Source organism: Clinocottus analis, unplaced genomic scaffold, assembly GCF_023055335.1.
Source record: "Clinocottus analis isolate CAN_PGR_092001 unplaced genomic scaffold, fCliAna1.0.p SCAF_22, whole genome shotgun sequence".
Classification (NCBI taxonomy): domain Eukaryota; kingdom Metazoa; phylum Chordata; class Actinopteri; order Perciformes; family Cottidae; genus Clinocottus; species Clinocottus analis.
In genome coordinates, this window is record NW_027175954.1 from 1221773 (window position 1) to 1239009 (window position 17237).

General features: G+C 44.4%; 1 protein-coding gene across 3 annotated transcripts in view; it reads right to left on the reverse strand.

Annotated features, from left to right (window-relative positions):
- LOC137792941 (protein tweety homolog 3-like) overlaps positions 1–16301 on the reverse strand; it is a 28495-nt gene extending 12194 nt beyond the window's left edge. For all 3 annotated transcript variants that reach the window (XM_068588772.1, XM_068588771.1, XM_068588770.1), the window contains exons 1-8: positions 15783–16301; positions 14342–14520; positions 6493–6692; positions 2452–2563; positions 2102–2322; positions 998–1093; positions 788–860; positions 553–628 (exon numbers count right to left, since the gene is read on the reverse strand). In XM_068588772.1, coding sequence (XP_068444873.1) covers positions 553–628; positions 788–860; positions 998–1093; positions 2102–2322; positions 2452–2563; positions 6493–6692; positions 14342–14467 — 904 coding nt within the window. In that variant the 5' untranslated portion in view covers positions 14468–14520; positions 15783–16301. The remainder of the gene's footprint in view (positions 1–552; positions 629–787; positions 861–997; positions 1094–2101; positions 2323–2451; positions 2564–6492; positions 6693–14341; positions 14521–15782) is intronic.
- Positions 16302–17237: the final 936 nt, after the last annotated feature.

The following is a 17237-nucleotide window of genomic DNA, read 5'->3' on the forward strand; positions in this document are numbered from 1 at the left end:
AGGAGGAAGCTCGAGGAGGGGGGAGGTTAGCGTGCAGGGTTGCTGATGCATTGCAGGAAGAGAGCTTTTAGATACCAGAGTGTCATTCAAACACGATCCCCTTGGATACACGCATCAACGCACACACACACACTGGTGTCTTAAAATAGAAGCAACATGTCAGGGTGAGAATCAACTGTCAGTGTGGATACTGAAGTTCTATTCGGGATGTTTGCGCTTATTTGTCAAACAAATCATCTGTTAATTTGTTCTTCTTCAATTTCCAACATTAGAACCGACACGACACACACGATATAAAATGCGTCATCCCCAGTTGTCGTATGAGTGATTGTGAGACGCATCATTTTTTATTTTGTTTTATGTAACACGGGATTGTTTCATCTCGTCAGGCCTCTAAAAATAAAACAATACGAGAAGGTGAAAATAGCCTTCAGGTGAAGAGCGGGAAACAAAAAGGGACACGTTATTTATCCTGTGACGCGAAGATTCAGAAGCCACAATGTTTTGGAAACGCAGAAAACCCTTTAACTGTGTGTTTCCTCGCCCGCATACCTTGGTTGATGACTGCGTTTTCCTTGGTTACCCTGGTGACGTAGGTATCCGGGGAAACGCAGAAGTCGCTGGCTGACTGTAAGAGGGTAAGCACACACACACACATGACACATCAGCCTGCAGCAGCCACGCTGAACACACTGCGCTCGAGCAGTGAGAAAAAAAAAAAAAAAAAAGATTACATCACTGCGGAGCCAGAGAGCTCGCTCGCCAATGTTGCCATGGTTACACTTACAGCGGCGACGGCCAGTTCCATGCCGAGAGACCCCCAGCTGATTATCAGAGTCAAAACACCGAGCAGGCACACTCTGAAGGACACACAAATACAGATTTTTATTTTTTTTAAGGTCGCCATTCAGCTCACCAACAGAGTCAGAGTCTGGAAAAAGGAATCTGGCTCGTCCAATGGGAGCAGCCGCTGGGGCTGTGATGTGTCGGAGCTTACCCAATCAGAGTGCCTCTAGAGTTGCGTATCAGGCCGAAGAGCACCAGGAGACAAATGAGCACATCAAACAGCAGCAGGCTGAGGTACCCCAGCCACCTGTAAACACACACATATACAGGGTTTTATACAAATAGGTGCAATAACATAACACACTACACAGGAAGCAACACAACAACCTTAACCTGGACCTGTATTGGCCCTCTGCATAGGATTGAATCTTTTTATTTAAGTATCAAAGTGGCAGCCATGATGAGAGCTGGTCGAATTATCTTAATAAAAGGTAATAAAAAGGTGCTTCAACACTTCCTTTCTAATCCCCTTCAGTGTAGGGTGCACTGGACCGTCCTTTACAAAAGGCAAGGAGACAACTCTGTTCCACAATTCCCTCCGGCAGCAACATTTAAAGTGACGCACAGTTCGGCCATCAACAACATCCGTCCGCCGCTGCTGTTTAATTGCGCACGCTGGAGGAAATGAAAGCAATTCTGGTTTGAACGGGAAACCTAAATTGAACTGTACAGAAGTTAGTTTGTCACTGCACTCATTTTCTATGCGTTATGGAGTTTAAAAAAAATAACTTTATGACGTTTTCCATCCAGGTAAACGAATCGGGGGTTAGGAAAAGACAGAATTTTTGGAACTACTCGACCGCAGCCATTGATTTCTAGTTCTCTGCCTATTTGTTTGCCTGTTTGGACTGGTTTAACGCTCTGCCTTTGGACTTTGGGTTCACTTGTCTGACCCTCGTCGGATTTGTTTGCATGTGCAGACCGCCCTCCCAGTGTCAACCCTCTTCTGCTCTGTTTTTTTCTATCCCTAATTACTCCAACCATGACGTCACTGGCTCATTTTGGCTTTGAGGCTCAGATTCTCAAGGTCGTGAAACGGAAAGAGGCCATTAGTTTATTCACTCGGCCTTGTTGCTGGATGGTTGCCTAACACCTTTACGGTCCGGCCAGAAGTTCATGTTTATGTTTTTTAAATATTTTTGTATCTATCTTTCATCCTCCAGCCAGTTAAACCTTTGTAAGAACATTTGTAATGTAAAAAATATCAATTCCTTCTTGCGTTACAAAACATAGACCGTCACTTGTGAGTACCGACCTGTAAAAATCGAACACCTCCGTCTTGTGGGCCAAGTCCTCCAGGGAAATGTCAGTGTTGGACCAGAAGGGAATATCCACCATCAGCCTCACCAGCTCGTCCAGCTGTCCCTGCAGCTTCTGGACGATGGACACGTAGTCCGTCTGCTCGGCAAAGGCCGTCTCCAACTGGACCAAGCTGTCCTCCACGGTCTGGTTTAAGGCGAGGGCGCTGTCTGACACCTGGACATTCACAGCCCGGGAAAGAGAAATGAACCTCGAAACTGTCACGAATCGTTATGTTTTACTCTTTTTTTGCCATTCGATCGTGAGTAGAAAGAAAATGTGTGAGGATAACAGCAGGGAGCTCACCAGCTTCTCCACCCCGGAGACAGTGCGGTTGGCGTGACGGAGGGAGTACGCCAAGCGGCTGGCGCCGTCACTCGACTCGCCGTTTCCGTAGAATCCTACAGCGATGCCAGCACTGGGAGGCAGAAAAACAGGAAGCGTTCATAACAAAGACTCATCGGACCATCGGATGGCGTCGCTGTCTTACGCTCACACTCAGCGTTGGTGAAGATGGGAGAAGTGTAAAAAAAAGTTATTAAGTGCAGTTCCTCTGTTAACCAGCAACAGGCAGTGCTGAGGCTCACTGTTCTTTGCATTGGTGTCACCCTCTGTCCTCAGGCAGGCGCAGGACTACCAGGACTCACACACACACACAGACACACACACACACACAAGCACACACAGAGAGCCTACACAATAATTGGGTCACCAGACCGCACATAAGATGATCCTTCTGCAGCCCTTCATCCACACATTCACACATGACACACGCTACAACATCTAAGGTGCACGGCACCGACAGCCTTTTCTTCAAAACCCTCGTACTCCTTGAGCGTGTTCACTAAACCTGGCGCCCACCCAACACCCCCGTCACTTCAAAAAGAAATCTCCTTTGCACTCTTATCTTCTCTCGAGCCCTCTACCCCCACACAGCCCCTCCCCACTTGTACTTTCTCTTTGTGTACTGTATGCGTGCATGTGTGTATGCGTGCATGTGTGTATGCATGCATGTGTGTGTGTTCGAGTGCACTCTTTGTGTTGATGGTGTCTCGGTCTGAACGCTAACAACAGGGAGATTTGTGGAGGGGAATTTATGGCCATTGTTAAGGCAATTCATTCTAGCCCATTAGATCTTGAGTACCCCCGTGTTACAGCTGGTTTACACACACACGCCTTTGTGCGAGTGAGTGTGTGTGTGTGCTTGTGTGTGTATGTTTTAAAGCTTTACGATGGACTTTGTATGTATATGTGACATAAAACAGTAAACGTAGAGGGAAACGGGCTTGATAGGAGAATCAGAAAAGAGATAAATAAAGGCACGGAGGCTCATGAATGTCTACATGTGGATGTAAATAACATCTCTTTTTTTCTGTCCTTTTCCCCCATCCCTCCCTTCCTCCAGCCTCCTTGTCATCTCAGTTTTAACGGTAAATCATCTCCCTCCGGTTCTGTTTACTCCTTCTCTCCTTTTCCTCTCCCCACTTCCCTTCGTCTCCTTCTCTCTGTCCCCCCTTCTCACCGTGAGTTTCATCTCGCTGGCTTAATACCTGCCGCTTCTATCGGGGGGATTTAGGGGCTTTATCAACCAACAGCGTGGGATAAAAGAAGCGGCCGGGTGGGCGAAAGTTCAGAAGCCAGATAATTGACAGCCAACATTGGCCAGCTTAACTCTGATTTAGAAAAGAAAACACACACATCACTAAGTCATCATCGTTCCTTTGAGAAACAGCGATGCTCAGTTTAGTCTCTGCTTCAGTCCATTTTCGGCTGAAAAGGACCAACATCGTAACGATAGAAATGCTTTGGCGTACGTGAAAGAGCACACTAAGCACGCAGACAGTAATTGTAGTCGTGAGTCAAAATTAGGTTCACGATGAGTTCAAGTCCACCGATTCACCTGAATCCAATAATAAATGCATCCAGTTTTGCAAAATGTTGTATTTTCTTTTCAGTCCCGACTATTCCATGTGAACATACAGACACCTGACCTCACTACTGACAACACGCTACAGTGAGAAAATAATATTGGGGCAGCAATTAACAATTATCTTTAGGGATGCACCAATCTGATCTGTATTGGGCTGTAGTTAAAGCTTTTTGGACTTTAAAATCGTAAGGTATAATCTTTACTATGTTTATTTATTTATTCAGCAATCAATGACTGCAGTTAAATCTATATTAACCTCTCCATTTAGTCATTTAGGTCATTACAGCCAGCGTCTGTCCTTCCCATGCTGGATTTACATTCCCTACTACACATTCCCAGTAACCACCACTACTGAAAACTTAGTAACGCTCTGGTTATCGTTGTAAATCTAAGAGCTGTCAGTTACATTTATTCAGTCAGCTCTCGGCTTCGTGTCCCCTTACATCAAATATATATTATAATGACTTTCATCCGAGCAGTGTGATACGTAGATTTTAAATCTGGGATCAGAGTACTTGGTGTTGGCACATCCTCTGAGTCGAGGTAGCTGAATCCGTATCGAGAGAGAGAAAAAGATTTGATCGACGTAGCCCCACATAGTTTCAGTATGGAGTAATCTCTCACTCATTCTTAGATAAATAAAGGAATCATTCCACCTATAAGATGTCAAAATATAGAGAAACATGAATTCCCATAGCTCTAAAACCTAACTAAACTATCTAAACCCAGAGATCTCCATATGATCAACTAGAACCAGCAAATGATTGGGATTTAATAATAGATAATACAAATTTGAGATTAAGGTTCTATCGAACGACTAATCCTTTCAGTTGATGTACATAGACACACAATAGTAAACAACCTCGCAGCTTCTTCTGTAAACACACTGCACCTGCACACAAATGGAGGAAGTCCACACGTGGCTGGTGCGGTGCCAAAAATAAAGTATGATGTCATATTCAATTGTAGACAAAGAATCGCATGAGCGCTCTTGCTCACATGCAGACACACACATCCACACAAACACACACAGATTCATATAAAATATTTAATAAGAAATATTATAGCTGATCATAAAATATTAAAAGCTGCAAAAAAAACACACTTTTCTGCATTGAGTCACGCGAAAACATACACGGACAGACACACACGCGCAGACAGACACATCCCCCCCCCCCCCCCCCCGACTGTATAATTCATTTCTCGTCTCTGCATCAAATCTGCTTCTGTCTCCATGGCAACCTTTCTAGGCCAGAGAGAAGGCCGATCGGAGAGAAATAATAAATAACAGAGGGGGACTAAAAGAGATGAAGTAAAGGGGGAAGAGAGGGAGAGCAAGTCTGGAGAGGGTGAAGTTGAGAAGCAGTGGAGGAATAAATGACAGAGGAATAGTTTGTATGTTTGTGTGTGTGTGTGTGTGTGTGTGTGTGTCTGAAGACCAGCATCCGGGGTCGAAAAAAACCTCTTAAGTGGCGCTGCTGGGACGATCGGGGGGGAACGATCTGAGAGTTTACACAACCTTAAAGAGTCAGATAAACACAAACGGTGGAGTGTGACCACCCGGCCGGCTCCCAGTGACATCACATTGGCTCCCAGTGACACCACAAGGGCTTTCTGGCTTAAACTAGACCGGGGTGGACTTGATCACTAGATTCACAGTCATTATGTTCAGTCATACGGCTGCTGTCCAATGAAAACTTGGGTCTCCAAGATGTTGGCCTTTAGCATGAAGTGAGATAAGTAGCCATGTTTTCTGCTAAATACATTAGTGACGTTATCCAACTGCCTTTTAAGGGTTCCCTCAGACTGCCCTTCTCCTCTCCAAACTCACAGTGGAGCACGTGTATTTATCAGCTGCTATGGCAAATAGCAACAGACGTGACCTGATACAGTGGACCCTGAACCTGGGAACTCGCAGTTGTGTTACCACTGGAGCGTAAACTTGCAACAGTGTAATGAATATGCTTTGTCTGCAGAGGAAGAAGCAGGCAGCATGACATCACGGCTGTTCCCATCAGCTTTTAAACTTAAGCCAATTGTAAAAAGCTTTTTTTTTTTGCATTTCTATTTACAGCTTATTTATGTACACATCTGAAATGGGCATAATAAAACACATGATGTTAATATGTGACTCAAACATAGTGTCCGTTTTAGCGATAAGGTGGATACAGCTGTGCAGCAACAGGCTGGATTACACAGAACCAGCAAATCAGTGCCAGTCCCGCCCTCTCAATCCCCAGAGATAAAATGGAAACTCTATTTAGGGCTTTAGTGCCTTTAATAGAGAAGGATGATTAAATATATTGACCTTTGCTCACTCTAGCATTCTTAATAAAACACATCGTATGTTTGCAGCTGCTGCAGTGGAAAAGGAGGTAGTTGTAAATGTGTCGACTCTAACGGGGATAACCTCTCACCTGCAGACGAGCGTGGCGATGATGACGCACCAGGCGGTGCAGCAGCAGTCGGCGCTGGGCTGCTGCTGCGAGTGCGTGTGAGAGTGCGAGGAGTCGTCGCTCTTGCGTCGCCGGCAACAAAGCCAGAAAGAGTAGAAGAGGAGGAAGATGAGGTCCAGGCCCAGACACAGCAACGCCACCGAACCCAGCAGCAAGATGGACTGGAGAGAAGAAGAAGATGATGAAGAAGAATTAGTGGCAACAAAAACATGTATAATGTCGCACAATGTTTAAGTCGTGCTTTATCTGTCAAACAGTTTGCGCTTGATTCATTCAGCCCTTGTCCCCGATGGACAATTTAGGAAGTGGGTTAAATATACAGGAAGCAAATCTGCTGATATGAGCAGAATGCCAGACACAAAGAAGACGGACCACGTGATTTAGTGTTTCCTGTGTGGACGGCCGCGCAACAGACACACATGTTGTGTTCCTCTCACCAGCTATTTTGAGGCCAAGAAATTGTGTCTGTTAGAACGAGGGTGTTTGACGGATGCCGTAAAAAGCAAATTTGCACACCATCAAACACACCACACCTCCACGGAGGGTGCGGAGGCGAAGTCGAGGGAGCCGTGTGTGCGCGCCAGAGACCCGCCACAAAGATCACACACCCTCGGAAAAGCTTTGAAGTGTAAGAGAAGGAAGGGGGAAGTGGGGGTAGACAGAGGGAGTAGTGCGAAGGGGGATGGGGTATATATATATGGAACACAAAAAAAAGAGGCTGAAGAGACAGAAAAGGAAGATGACTGAACTGAACACTAAAAAAATGGCAGAAGACAGAGATGAGGGCTGTTACAACACTTTGCCTGCGACAGACAAGATCCTTTTTTTCCCCTCTTGGGACGTCTGGAAAAGTCATTGTACAGCGGGACCGCGGGGAGACAGAGGCACGTTTCTGGAAAACCAAAATCTCCACCTGCTAGACGACTTACAGTAGACAAAGGAATTGTGTTGCAGTTCAGCTGGAAACGGCAACAGTGTGAGTCTGGGGAGTCCTGCGAGGATGATAACACATTCTGACTCCGCCTCCAAGATGCTCGCAGACTTCCTCGATTCACAGGCTTCTTAACGGCTCGTTTTTTTGTGCTGACCTCAATTTTTCTTCCCTGGCAACCAGCAATATCCTCGCCCTGCGGCAAATGGATGCACCTCTACTGTAAATGTGTGTGTTACAAAATTCATATGAAAAAAAGCATCAGATATAATGTTTTGTTTATTAAAAAATGTACCCGGGATGCAATCTTGGCAATGTGAAGCATAATATTCTAGATAAGTGGTTCCCAAAATGGAGGACGGGACCCCCGAAAGGGAAGCAAGATGATTTACAGGATAGGCAAGCAGAAAACACATACACACACAATCATTTACATTTTTTTAAGATTTTTGATATTTTCCCCCAATTTTTCACTCTCTTGTGAATTTTCATAACTTGAGAATGATGAACTTAACAAGAAAAAAGGAACCTGAGCTGAACTTGTGAACTGGTCACAATCGTAGACTTTTACAGCCGCTGATGAGAAGTTGTAAGAAGACTTTATTAAATTATGAGGTTGTCATAAGCTAGTTTGGGAAACCTGCTCCTGGGTTTACAACACTAAGAATCCACGGCCCTGCTAGCAGACGGACACGTCGGTGCTTTGGGCAAAGTGCTAACTTCTGTTTTTTTCGACAGCGGGGTGAAAAGTTCGACTCGTTAACGTCTCAAACGAATGTGGAAATGGATTAAACTGACAACGAACACGAAAAACAAGAAGGAAGTCAGCGAAGTCTCAATATAGCAACAGTATCTCAGCATCTTTGAGCTGGAGGAAAAAATATACTGCAAAGCCTTCGCAACATAAACGTGTTTACATGTCCGATTTTCATTATGAAGCTGGATAATGCGTTGTATTTTTAATACAGTCGGTGAGTCTGGGGATCTCAGAAAGAGGAGATACCATAGAGAGGAGATACCATGTTTCCCATTAAGTGTTCAGCCTTATTTGGTCATGAACAGTCAAATCAGAAAAAGAAAAGGTATCACCAACGTTATGACAATTCATCCACTGGATACTACAACGTCTGATATGGCCGACCCACCAACTGACCCGCATTGCTTCACGACTTCCACTGAGAATATTTGAGGGCCCAGTAGAGCCAGCTGATACGCTGCTCCTCGCTTGTCAGTTCAAAAGGCCCAAACCTCTTTTTCCATTGAGAACCGATGGGCAGCATTTCCAAGTAAACTGTGTTGAATGTTTAAGCGGGCCAGCATCGCATCTGGAGGCCAACCGCCAATCCAGCTAGTGGGTCACTGGAGCGCCACAGTAGAGAGGATTCAATATGATTCACTTAATAGGAAGTGACCTGCAGTGGTGTAATGTGACATCTGAAGGGAGAGATGAGAGCTAACCTTCGAGCAGCAGTCCAAACCACAACCCTCAGTCCCCGCAGAGGCATCAAAGTACTTCTATTGTCTGAGGTCTCCAACTGTAAGCCCACAGATAGGAGATACCAACGACAGGCATTACATTTACTGTAAATATTCACACTCAATACTACTACATTTTGCAAGCAGCCACACAGCAAGAACATCTTGTTTGTGTTCTACGTGCCGTACAATTTTCTACTTCCTTTTCTATCAACACAACAACGTAACACTAGTAAACAGTTTAGCGGTCGACATTACAGGCGTTTACTGGTGAGCCCACATTTTCCAACAAATATTTATATATCCGCTGCTCTTAAATTTGATTTAAATGAATAAAATACTTTAATGAAATACCCACTAAGTGCCCACTTAGAACACTGTGATGCTCTGTGTAAATCTGTAAAGACGTCCAGTTAAATATTGGCACTTAAAAGACTTAAAAGAATTCCCTGCGGGCCTTTTAAAAACAGGCAGCGGGGCCAGCGTTGGCCTGCGAGCCGTAGTTTGGCCGCAGAGAGGTTGCAGAATAATCAGGAAGGGATAGCTTGTGCTTTTTGTGTAATTTTTCTGTCATTACCGCTCTCTCATGGGAAAGCCGTTGGTTGAGCCGGGCTGAGTTAGAGGAAATCAGTTGATTGCCTTTCTCCAACATGTTAAAGAAGCTGGGCGGAGGAGGGTGAGGAGGGTGAGGAAGGTGAGGAGGGGGAGATAAGCTCGGTAGATTCCTTGTAAAATCCGATGTTATTATCTTTGGGCTTAAAGCTAGAGACGTCGCTCTACCGTAAGGGCATTCTGTGCTCCACTAATGCATTGTTTGATCCCTTGTGTCTATAAAAATCAACGTTCAGGCTTAAAACCATGAAGCTTGAAATGCGTGAGGCTTTAAAGAATGAGAACGAAACCTCACGCTACATAACAACAGATGTTTTCATGGCATCCATTCATCATAAAGGCTGCTGCAAGCATGACAATGAGATGACACAGATACAGGGATGAAGAGGAAAAGTGACATGAGAGAGAAAGTGCTTCACTGTGGATTGAACTGTAGAGTTATAACTATTAGACTATCGATGATAGACATTTCTTTGTCATATATGAGATTTAACTCTTTATATTTGTTGTACTTTTGCTATAATTGAAACAACCTTTGGGAAAATTGTTTTTTCCTATTTTTTTTGACATTGTAAGAAGAAAAAAAAGCATTGAGAAACTAATGAACAGATGAATCCATAATTAAATTGACCATTAGTTGCAGCCTTATGAAAAAGTAATTCAATCCTTTTTTCCCCAAAAACCCAAAGTGATGTCTTTAACCTGCTCGCGATAAAACAAAGACACGTATGCTTACATTTGAGAAGCTGCAACCAATTATTGTTGGTATGTTTTTCTGATGATTTGAACGATTACGTCATCAAAAAGCTTCTCCTCTGTATGTAACGCAATAGCAACTGTACCGATAAGGTCTGGGCTTCAAGTTAAAACGTATAATCTGACCGAGAACCAGCTCTCTGCTCCCACTGTGTATGATGGCCGCTAGATTACCTGCCAAGCTGACAAACCATCAGCGCAGATTAAGCGTGGATCAATTAGCCACTAATAAGCACGGTGATCTTGGCCGTGCATGTGTGTGTGTGTTTGTGAACATTTATGCTGTTGGTGATCAGCTTGCACGCTGCAGGAGGAGGAGGGGCTAAATGTTAAATGCCCAGGCACAGTGATCTACTTTCAATCTGTCCATTTAAAGTGTGTGTGTGTGCGCTCGCCTGTGAATGCGCGCGAGTGTGTTTGAGCTGACAGGATCAATCACTTCCACCTCAGTGAGTTGCCCTTGCACTCCCCCTGCCTGGGTGTTACTCTGGATCCCGGCCTTGGCGTCTATCCTCTCAACTTCTTTCCTGAGGCGCTGCCTGACCTCGGGTTCATTCATGCTACCTGTACTACCGAGTCAAAGAGCAGCCAAGACATAAAACGAGCCGGATCCGTACTCGGATTACCTGCGTGTCATATTTCTATATTTTAAACCTTTTAATTTCCTTTTGATACTCTCCAAAACGCAATGAGATAACTTCTTCCACTGTGAAAACTGTAACACACTATTCAAAATACCAATTACAGACTTACTTTCCACAGCCGGGGAATATGTGTTATTACAGGTCACATGATGCCGCTGTAATGTTCTGCAGCTGTTTGACTGTGGCCGGCAGCTGACTGTGCGATTCTACCATAATACTCGCACCCGTGCACAGACAGACACACAAGCTACTGCTGCACTGCCTTGCAGAACCTCAGGATAAGAGCTCCAGTTTCAGCTTCTCAGAAAACTAAATTAAAAACGCTTTTCTTGTCAAAAAAAAAAAAGAAATAAAGAGAAGCCACGGAGTCAGCATCCCGAATAAAGTCATCAGAGACCAACTGGTCTTGTCTCCCTCGCTCTCTCTCGCTCTATCTCTGTCTTTTTTGTGTTTGTTTAAGAGAAAGAAAAAAAATGTCTGCATCGGATAGAAGAAGAACATGAATGAGTGAGTGACATTGTGTGAGAAGAAAGTTTTGAGCCGCTTCAGGGCTCAAGAGCTGAATACAAATGAACCTGCGCCAAAACACATCAGAAAGAAAAACAACTACACAGAAGAATCTCTCTCCATTGTGTGGGAGTGTGAGTGTGTGTGTGTTGTGGTGACGGACTTGGTGCACTGAAGGACACTGTGTAGGACCTTGTTTGTGTGCGTGTGTGTGTGTGTGTGTGTGTGTGTGTGTGTGTGTGTGTGTGTGTGTTGGTGAGTTTCTCAGCTGGATGAGTGGATGCATGAAAGCCTTTGAGACAGATATACTGAGCCAATCTAAAGACGGGCCTCAGTGAAAGAGTGAAAGAAAGAAAGAGAGCATTCTTTCACAACAGACTCCAGCCCTCCCTTCCCACTCCCCCCCCCCCCCCCCCCTTCTCTCCCTCCTCCTCTCCCTCCTCACTCCCTCACCCCTCCCTCCCTTCGGCAACCCAATTCAACCTCCTTTTCCTTGTTCTTCTCACCCTCTATCTCTCCCTCTCCCTCCCCTCGTCTAGCCAGAATTAATGATTTCATCCTGAATAGAACCCCTATATTCACACACACACATACACACACACAATAACACACCACCCCTGAGGGAGATCTGTGACCTCACCTCGACGAACAACACAAAGTGTGAAATACGCGCTGACGCAGAAAGTGAGCATACTGTATGTGGCATCCTGTACATGCACCGCTGCTGCACATGCAAACAAACATATGAGTGCGGTGCAGGATGCTCGGTTGGCATAGAAACAGCCCCGTCTGCTAAAATATGTCAAGATGTAATTCGTCTGAAAAAAGGGGTCCTTAAAATTCTAGTAGTCACACACATTGACACACAAACTCACAAAGGCCCTCAGTGAAACACTGAATAGCTCGCAGGAAGTGGCTATTTGGCAATTTAGAAGCACAACCCATGGCTCCATCGGAGCCTCTCGCTCCCTCTCGCCTCCAATCAGTCTCTTTTTATCTTCCGCACTCCTCCTCGCTCCCCCCGCTTCTCCCTCCGGTTCCCATCTCCCTCCCTTGTTAGCGGCAGTGGGTGCCTTCCCACGCTCGGCTCTTGAACTTGCACGCCCCCCCTCTCCTTCCTCTCCCCCCCCGTACGTACATGTCAGCAAACTACATTGAGGGGTGACTGCGGCCCATGAAATGTGGGGTTCTAAACGATGTGTCTTGGCCTTTTTTCGTGTGGGGGGTTTTCTGGTGCAGAGACCTGGAAGTCACCTTGTTTCAGGATTCAAATGAAATGCAGCAAAACTGGGCCAAAACCTCTCTTTGAGATGGTGCTGCTCTCTAAGGCAACGCTGCACACTCAGTCACAGGTTTTTTTTTGCACAGAATAGCTGCAATCGGTTTCAGGCTTCTTTTTTTTTATCCTAAAGGTTGCTTTTCACTCCTGATTATTTTTTCTATTCATCGATTAGTTGTTAAGCCAATAAAATGTCAGGCAATAGGGAAGAAGAACCATTATGAATTAGCTCAGGAAGGTTGTTTTAAAGAAACAGTCCAAGCCCAAGGGTATTAAATGTACAATAACATACAATCAGAAAATCATTATATTTACCAAACTAGAAACATTATTTATATTATAGCATATCATTTTGGCTTTATAAACTTGACTATCAAAATGTGTCATCATCACGATCATTTCCTGTCTGTAGAGAAAAAGCCTGAGTGGGTACCGCCCGCCCAGGAGGGTTAAACAATTCATCTCTCTCCACTGGCTTTGGACACATAAAGGTGCCTCTACATCAATTCTGTCTGCTCGCAAACAGCAGATCAGAAGCCTAAAAGCTGGAAAAAACAGGCCAAAGAAACCAGAACTATGTTTTTAGAAGCTGACAGAGAATATGAAGACAAAAGTGAAGCATCAGCAGGAGGAAGGGAAGAACTATGGGATCTCAGTGTGCCTGACGTTCCATGTGCAGAGAGCTCTCTGTCCACATGTCAGTTTTAGGCTAACTAGATTTCTTTAAGTTACGCTAAAGCATTTTAACAATATGCAACTTGAGTTACAGGGTAATGTGGAGAAATTAGCTGTGCGGCATTATGGTATATTACTTAGCTTGCAACAGTAACTTGCAAACAGCTGACTTCATCGTCTTTGTCATTATCCATCATCATCATTTTAGTTATCAACTGCACCCCTGGTGGACAAAGGGTACTTAAATGATCTTTTGACGCAACGAAATATGGTATTTCTAGCTCGCTACAGGCATTTTGTTTGAGTTTCAGCCCATGGTATGACGCGGTATGATTCGGGATTACACGTTGCGCTCTGTTTCTATTGGTTCTTGTGACTATTGAAGAGGGAAGCAAGCAACGCCTACTTGCTACCTCTCAGCAGATTGTCTAGACAAGCAGTTCATCCAAAGGGGAATTTTAATAATTTCTTAATAAGTCCCGACTATCTAAAACCAATATTTTCAAGGGAAAAGGCAAACATTTGAGAAATGTAATTAAAAAAAAAGAACATTTGACATCTTTTTGTTTGCTCTACTAATTAATCTTCCCCTTCCTCAGATATATAGTGCAGACATTAACCACCTGTCTTTTAATTAATCAGCTAATAGATTCTGCACAACATTTATCCATAAAAATGATGGAGCAGGCAGATCAGTGTCTTGATTCAAGGACATTTCTCTCTCTCACACACCAGCACAAAGCATTGATCGATGCGGGAAGGGAAGCCACAACAACTCTGTGGTTGCAGGACAGCCGGGGGGCCACCGCTCTGCTGTGAAATCACAGTGTGCGCAGATGCCAAGAGGTGGGATGATAAGATGATGCTGCATGATGAAGAGGATGATGAATCCCAGAGTGGGACGCAATTATTCCCCCGTACTTGTCTTACCTTCTGGTACTCGGAGTCCTCCGGTCTGAAGTCACTGCTGACGAGCTGGAATTCGATGTTGAAATGAGGCATCCGGTGGAGCAGATTCACCCACCAAGGCGGAGAGTAGTTCACCACGGCCGCCATCCTGATCCTTCTTGATGTCACTTCACTCTCAAACCTGATTCCTCACACGGACACTGTGGAGAAATCCCCCACCATGGCGTGTTAACAGGGCAGAGAAAATGACTTCACGCACTATTCTCCCCACCTGTCACGGCAGAAGGAGGTAGAAAAACTGCTCATATCGACGACAATGAGGATTCTTTATCCACGGGCCTCGCTGCTAATACTGTTTACCATCAAAATAACAAAACCCAGTTCGGTCGACTGGAGTAATTACCGATGACTGGCATTATTACAAAGCCACAGTGATGAGTTATCTGTGATTAGTCAGCGACGGGGGTGGGACAAACATGTCAATCCACATCAACAAGCCAATCTATTGTACTCTCTCTCTCTCTTTTGCATTCGTCAGGGCTCCACTTGCAGTTTTATTAAGATGTCCTAAAAATTCCACATGGTCATTATTGTTCCCTATTAATGTGCATAGATTGATTATCTTGTGTACGTCTGTGTCAATCAATGACACTTTGTGCACACTGCTGTGCCAGTGCACAACAGGGTTAAAACACTGCAATATGACATATTACTTATTTTCTTATGTGAAGTCTTTCATAATGACCTCAAACAATATGCATATTTTTTCCCAATTGAGGGCCGTTTTGGTGTATTCTGGGTAACAGCTTTTGTCATAATGTAATGTGTCTTTCATCGTGACAACCGTGAGCAATATTAGTGTCACACAACATCTCCTTCCCACTCTATTCACAAACAAACCATTAATAAAACCGTCTCGGCACGACGATATTTGTCACCCCTAAAATTGGCATTTTGAATTTAGACTTCCCACTGTGAAACCAATGAGGTCACGCAGTATTTTGAACATACTGTACACGGATTAAAGCAGGACAATAGCTGACAGCTACCTCGCATCACCCCCATTTACGCCCAGACGGTAAAAAAAAAAAAAAAAAAAAAAAAGACACCGTGAACACTCCGTGAGAAAACCTAAACGTGTGGCTGACGGTGAAATGGCCGTTTATACATCGGAACCCCACACGACTCCCTTTTCTCTAATATACTGACTTTTCTGAACCCACGCATGTAGGTCAACCCACTGTCGAGGGTATCCTCGCTGTGTTTATCACTAGCCCCGTTGAGTCAATACATTGTTAGCGAGAAAGAAAAACCGGATTAGCTCGCTTTATCCCGCTTTGTCCGTTAAAAACTACCGCAGTCTCTCGGAGGGGGGAGAGAGAGCTACGGGGGCTCCGAGTCCACATCCGATGGGGGGGTGGGGTTGAGGGGGGGTGGGGGGGTTTACCGTGGTACGACTTACCTTAGTGAAGCCGAAGCGCGGACACAGACTCTCGTTTCGGCGTCGTCTTGGGGGGTCGGCGTAGATTTCACCTTATTGTCTTCCTGGGTCCGGTGGTGGATTTTGAGTCCCGCAGCCGTGCGCTGCTGCTGCATCAACGCGGCCGCTCCGAGCTAGCTGCGGTCCCGACCGCATTGAAAAACAACGGAATGACAGTCACCGACCCGGTCCGCTCTCATCTCACCGAGGACGCTCTTTCCCCCCCACCGTTATGAACTGCCTTTCCCGGCGGAGAGCAGGGAGGAGGAGAGGGGGGGTTGAAAAAAGTCGCTGACCCGCAAAACACGGTGTCTTTCTATTTTCTAACGTCCCCTGCCTGCACACACCATTAACGGTCGGCGCTCGTGCGTTCCCACGGTGGCCGTTGGTTCCAGAGAGTTTCGCGCTGCGGCGCTTCAATTGGATGCTGTTGTTGGAGCGTGAAGAAAACACGGCGTTTAAAAAGCCCTGGAGGACGGGGCTTTGCGGCAGCTAGAGAGAGAGAGAAGGGGAGAGCGAGAGAGGGTGAGAGAGAGAGGGTGAGAGAGAGAGAGAGAGAGAGAGAGAGAGAGAGAGAGAGAGAGAGAGAGAGAGAGAGAGAGAGAGCAAATGCGCAAAGAGGTCGCCCCCTAACGTTGAAACGATGGTAGTACACGTTAGAGTCAGGATATTCAATAGTTAATTTACTTTAGTTTTTTACCTGAGCAAATTTCTAGTTTGGTGTCAGTAAATTATCTCCAAATCTTTGTTCTCAATTAAAAAAAATGCTCTAAAAAAATGAAACGACGCTCTAAAAAAAATGCTCTCAAAACTAAAATTTTCTCTCAAAAAAAGAAATTTTCTCTAAGACTCTGAAAAAAAATTGCTCAAAAAAAAATTTGCACTTAAAAAAAAATATTGTTTTTTTAGAGGATTTTTTTTTTTTTAGATCAATTTTTTTTTAGCTTTTTTTTTTTGGGAGCTATTTTTTTCTTGAGGGAAAATATTTGACGATAATTTACTTCAAACTACAAATTTGCTTGGGTAAAAAAGACACAAATCTACATTCATACTTTATCACTACATTTTGGAAGCTAATCTTGGTCTTTTTACTCCACTACATGTATTATTCTTATGTGTTCTTTAAAATATGAATTATCAAGTAAATGATCATGTAATCTTTGGAGATTATTCTATGGCAGTAATACAAAGTAGTTCAAATTACCAGCTGCAACATTGTGATGCTTACGAATCATAATCCAATGATAATAATACATCTGTGTGATTAATATTATTATTAAATGGGTCATCCTACATAATTAGTACTTTTACTTTTGATACTTTATTGTTTTTTGATGCTGATGTATTGTATTAAGGTTTTGAATGTAGTCTTTTACATACTGAGATTGTTCTGTTTGAGTTAGTAAAAGGTTTGGAGTACTTCCTTGACCACTGCTT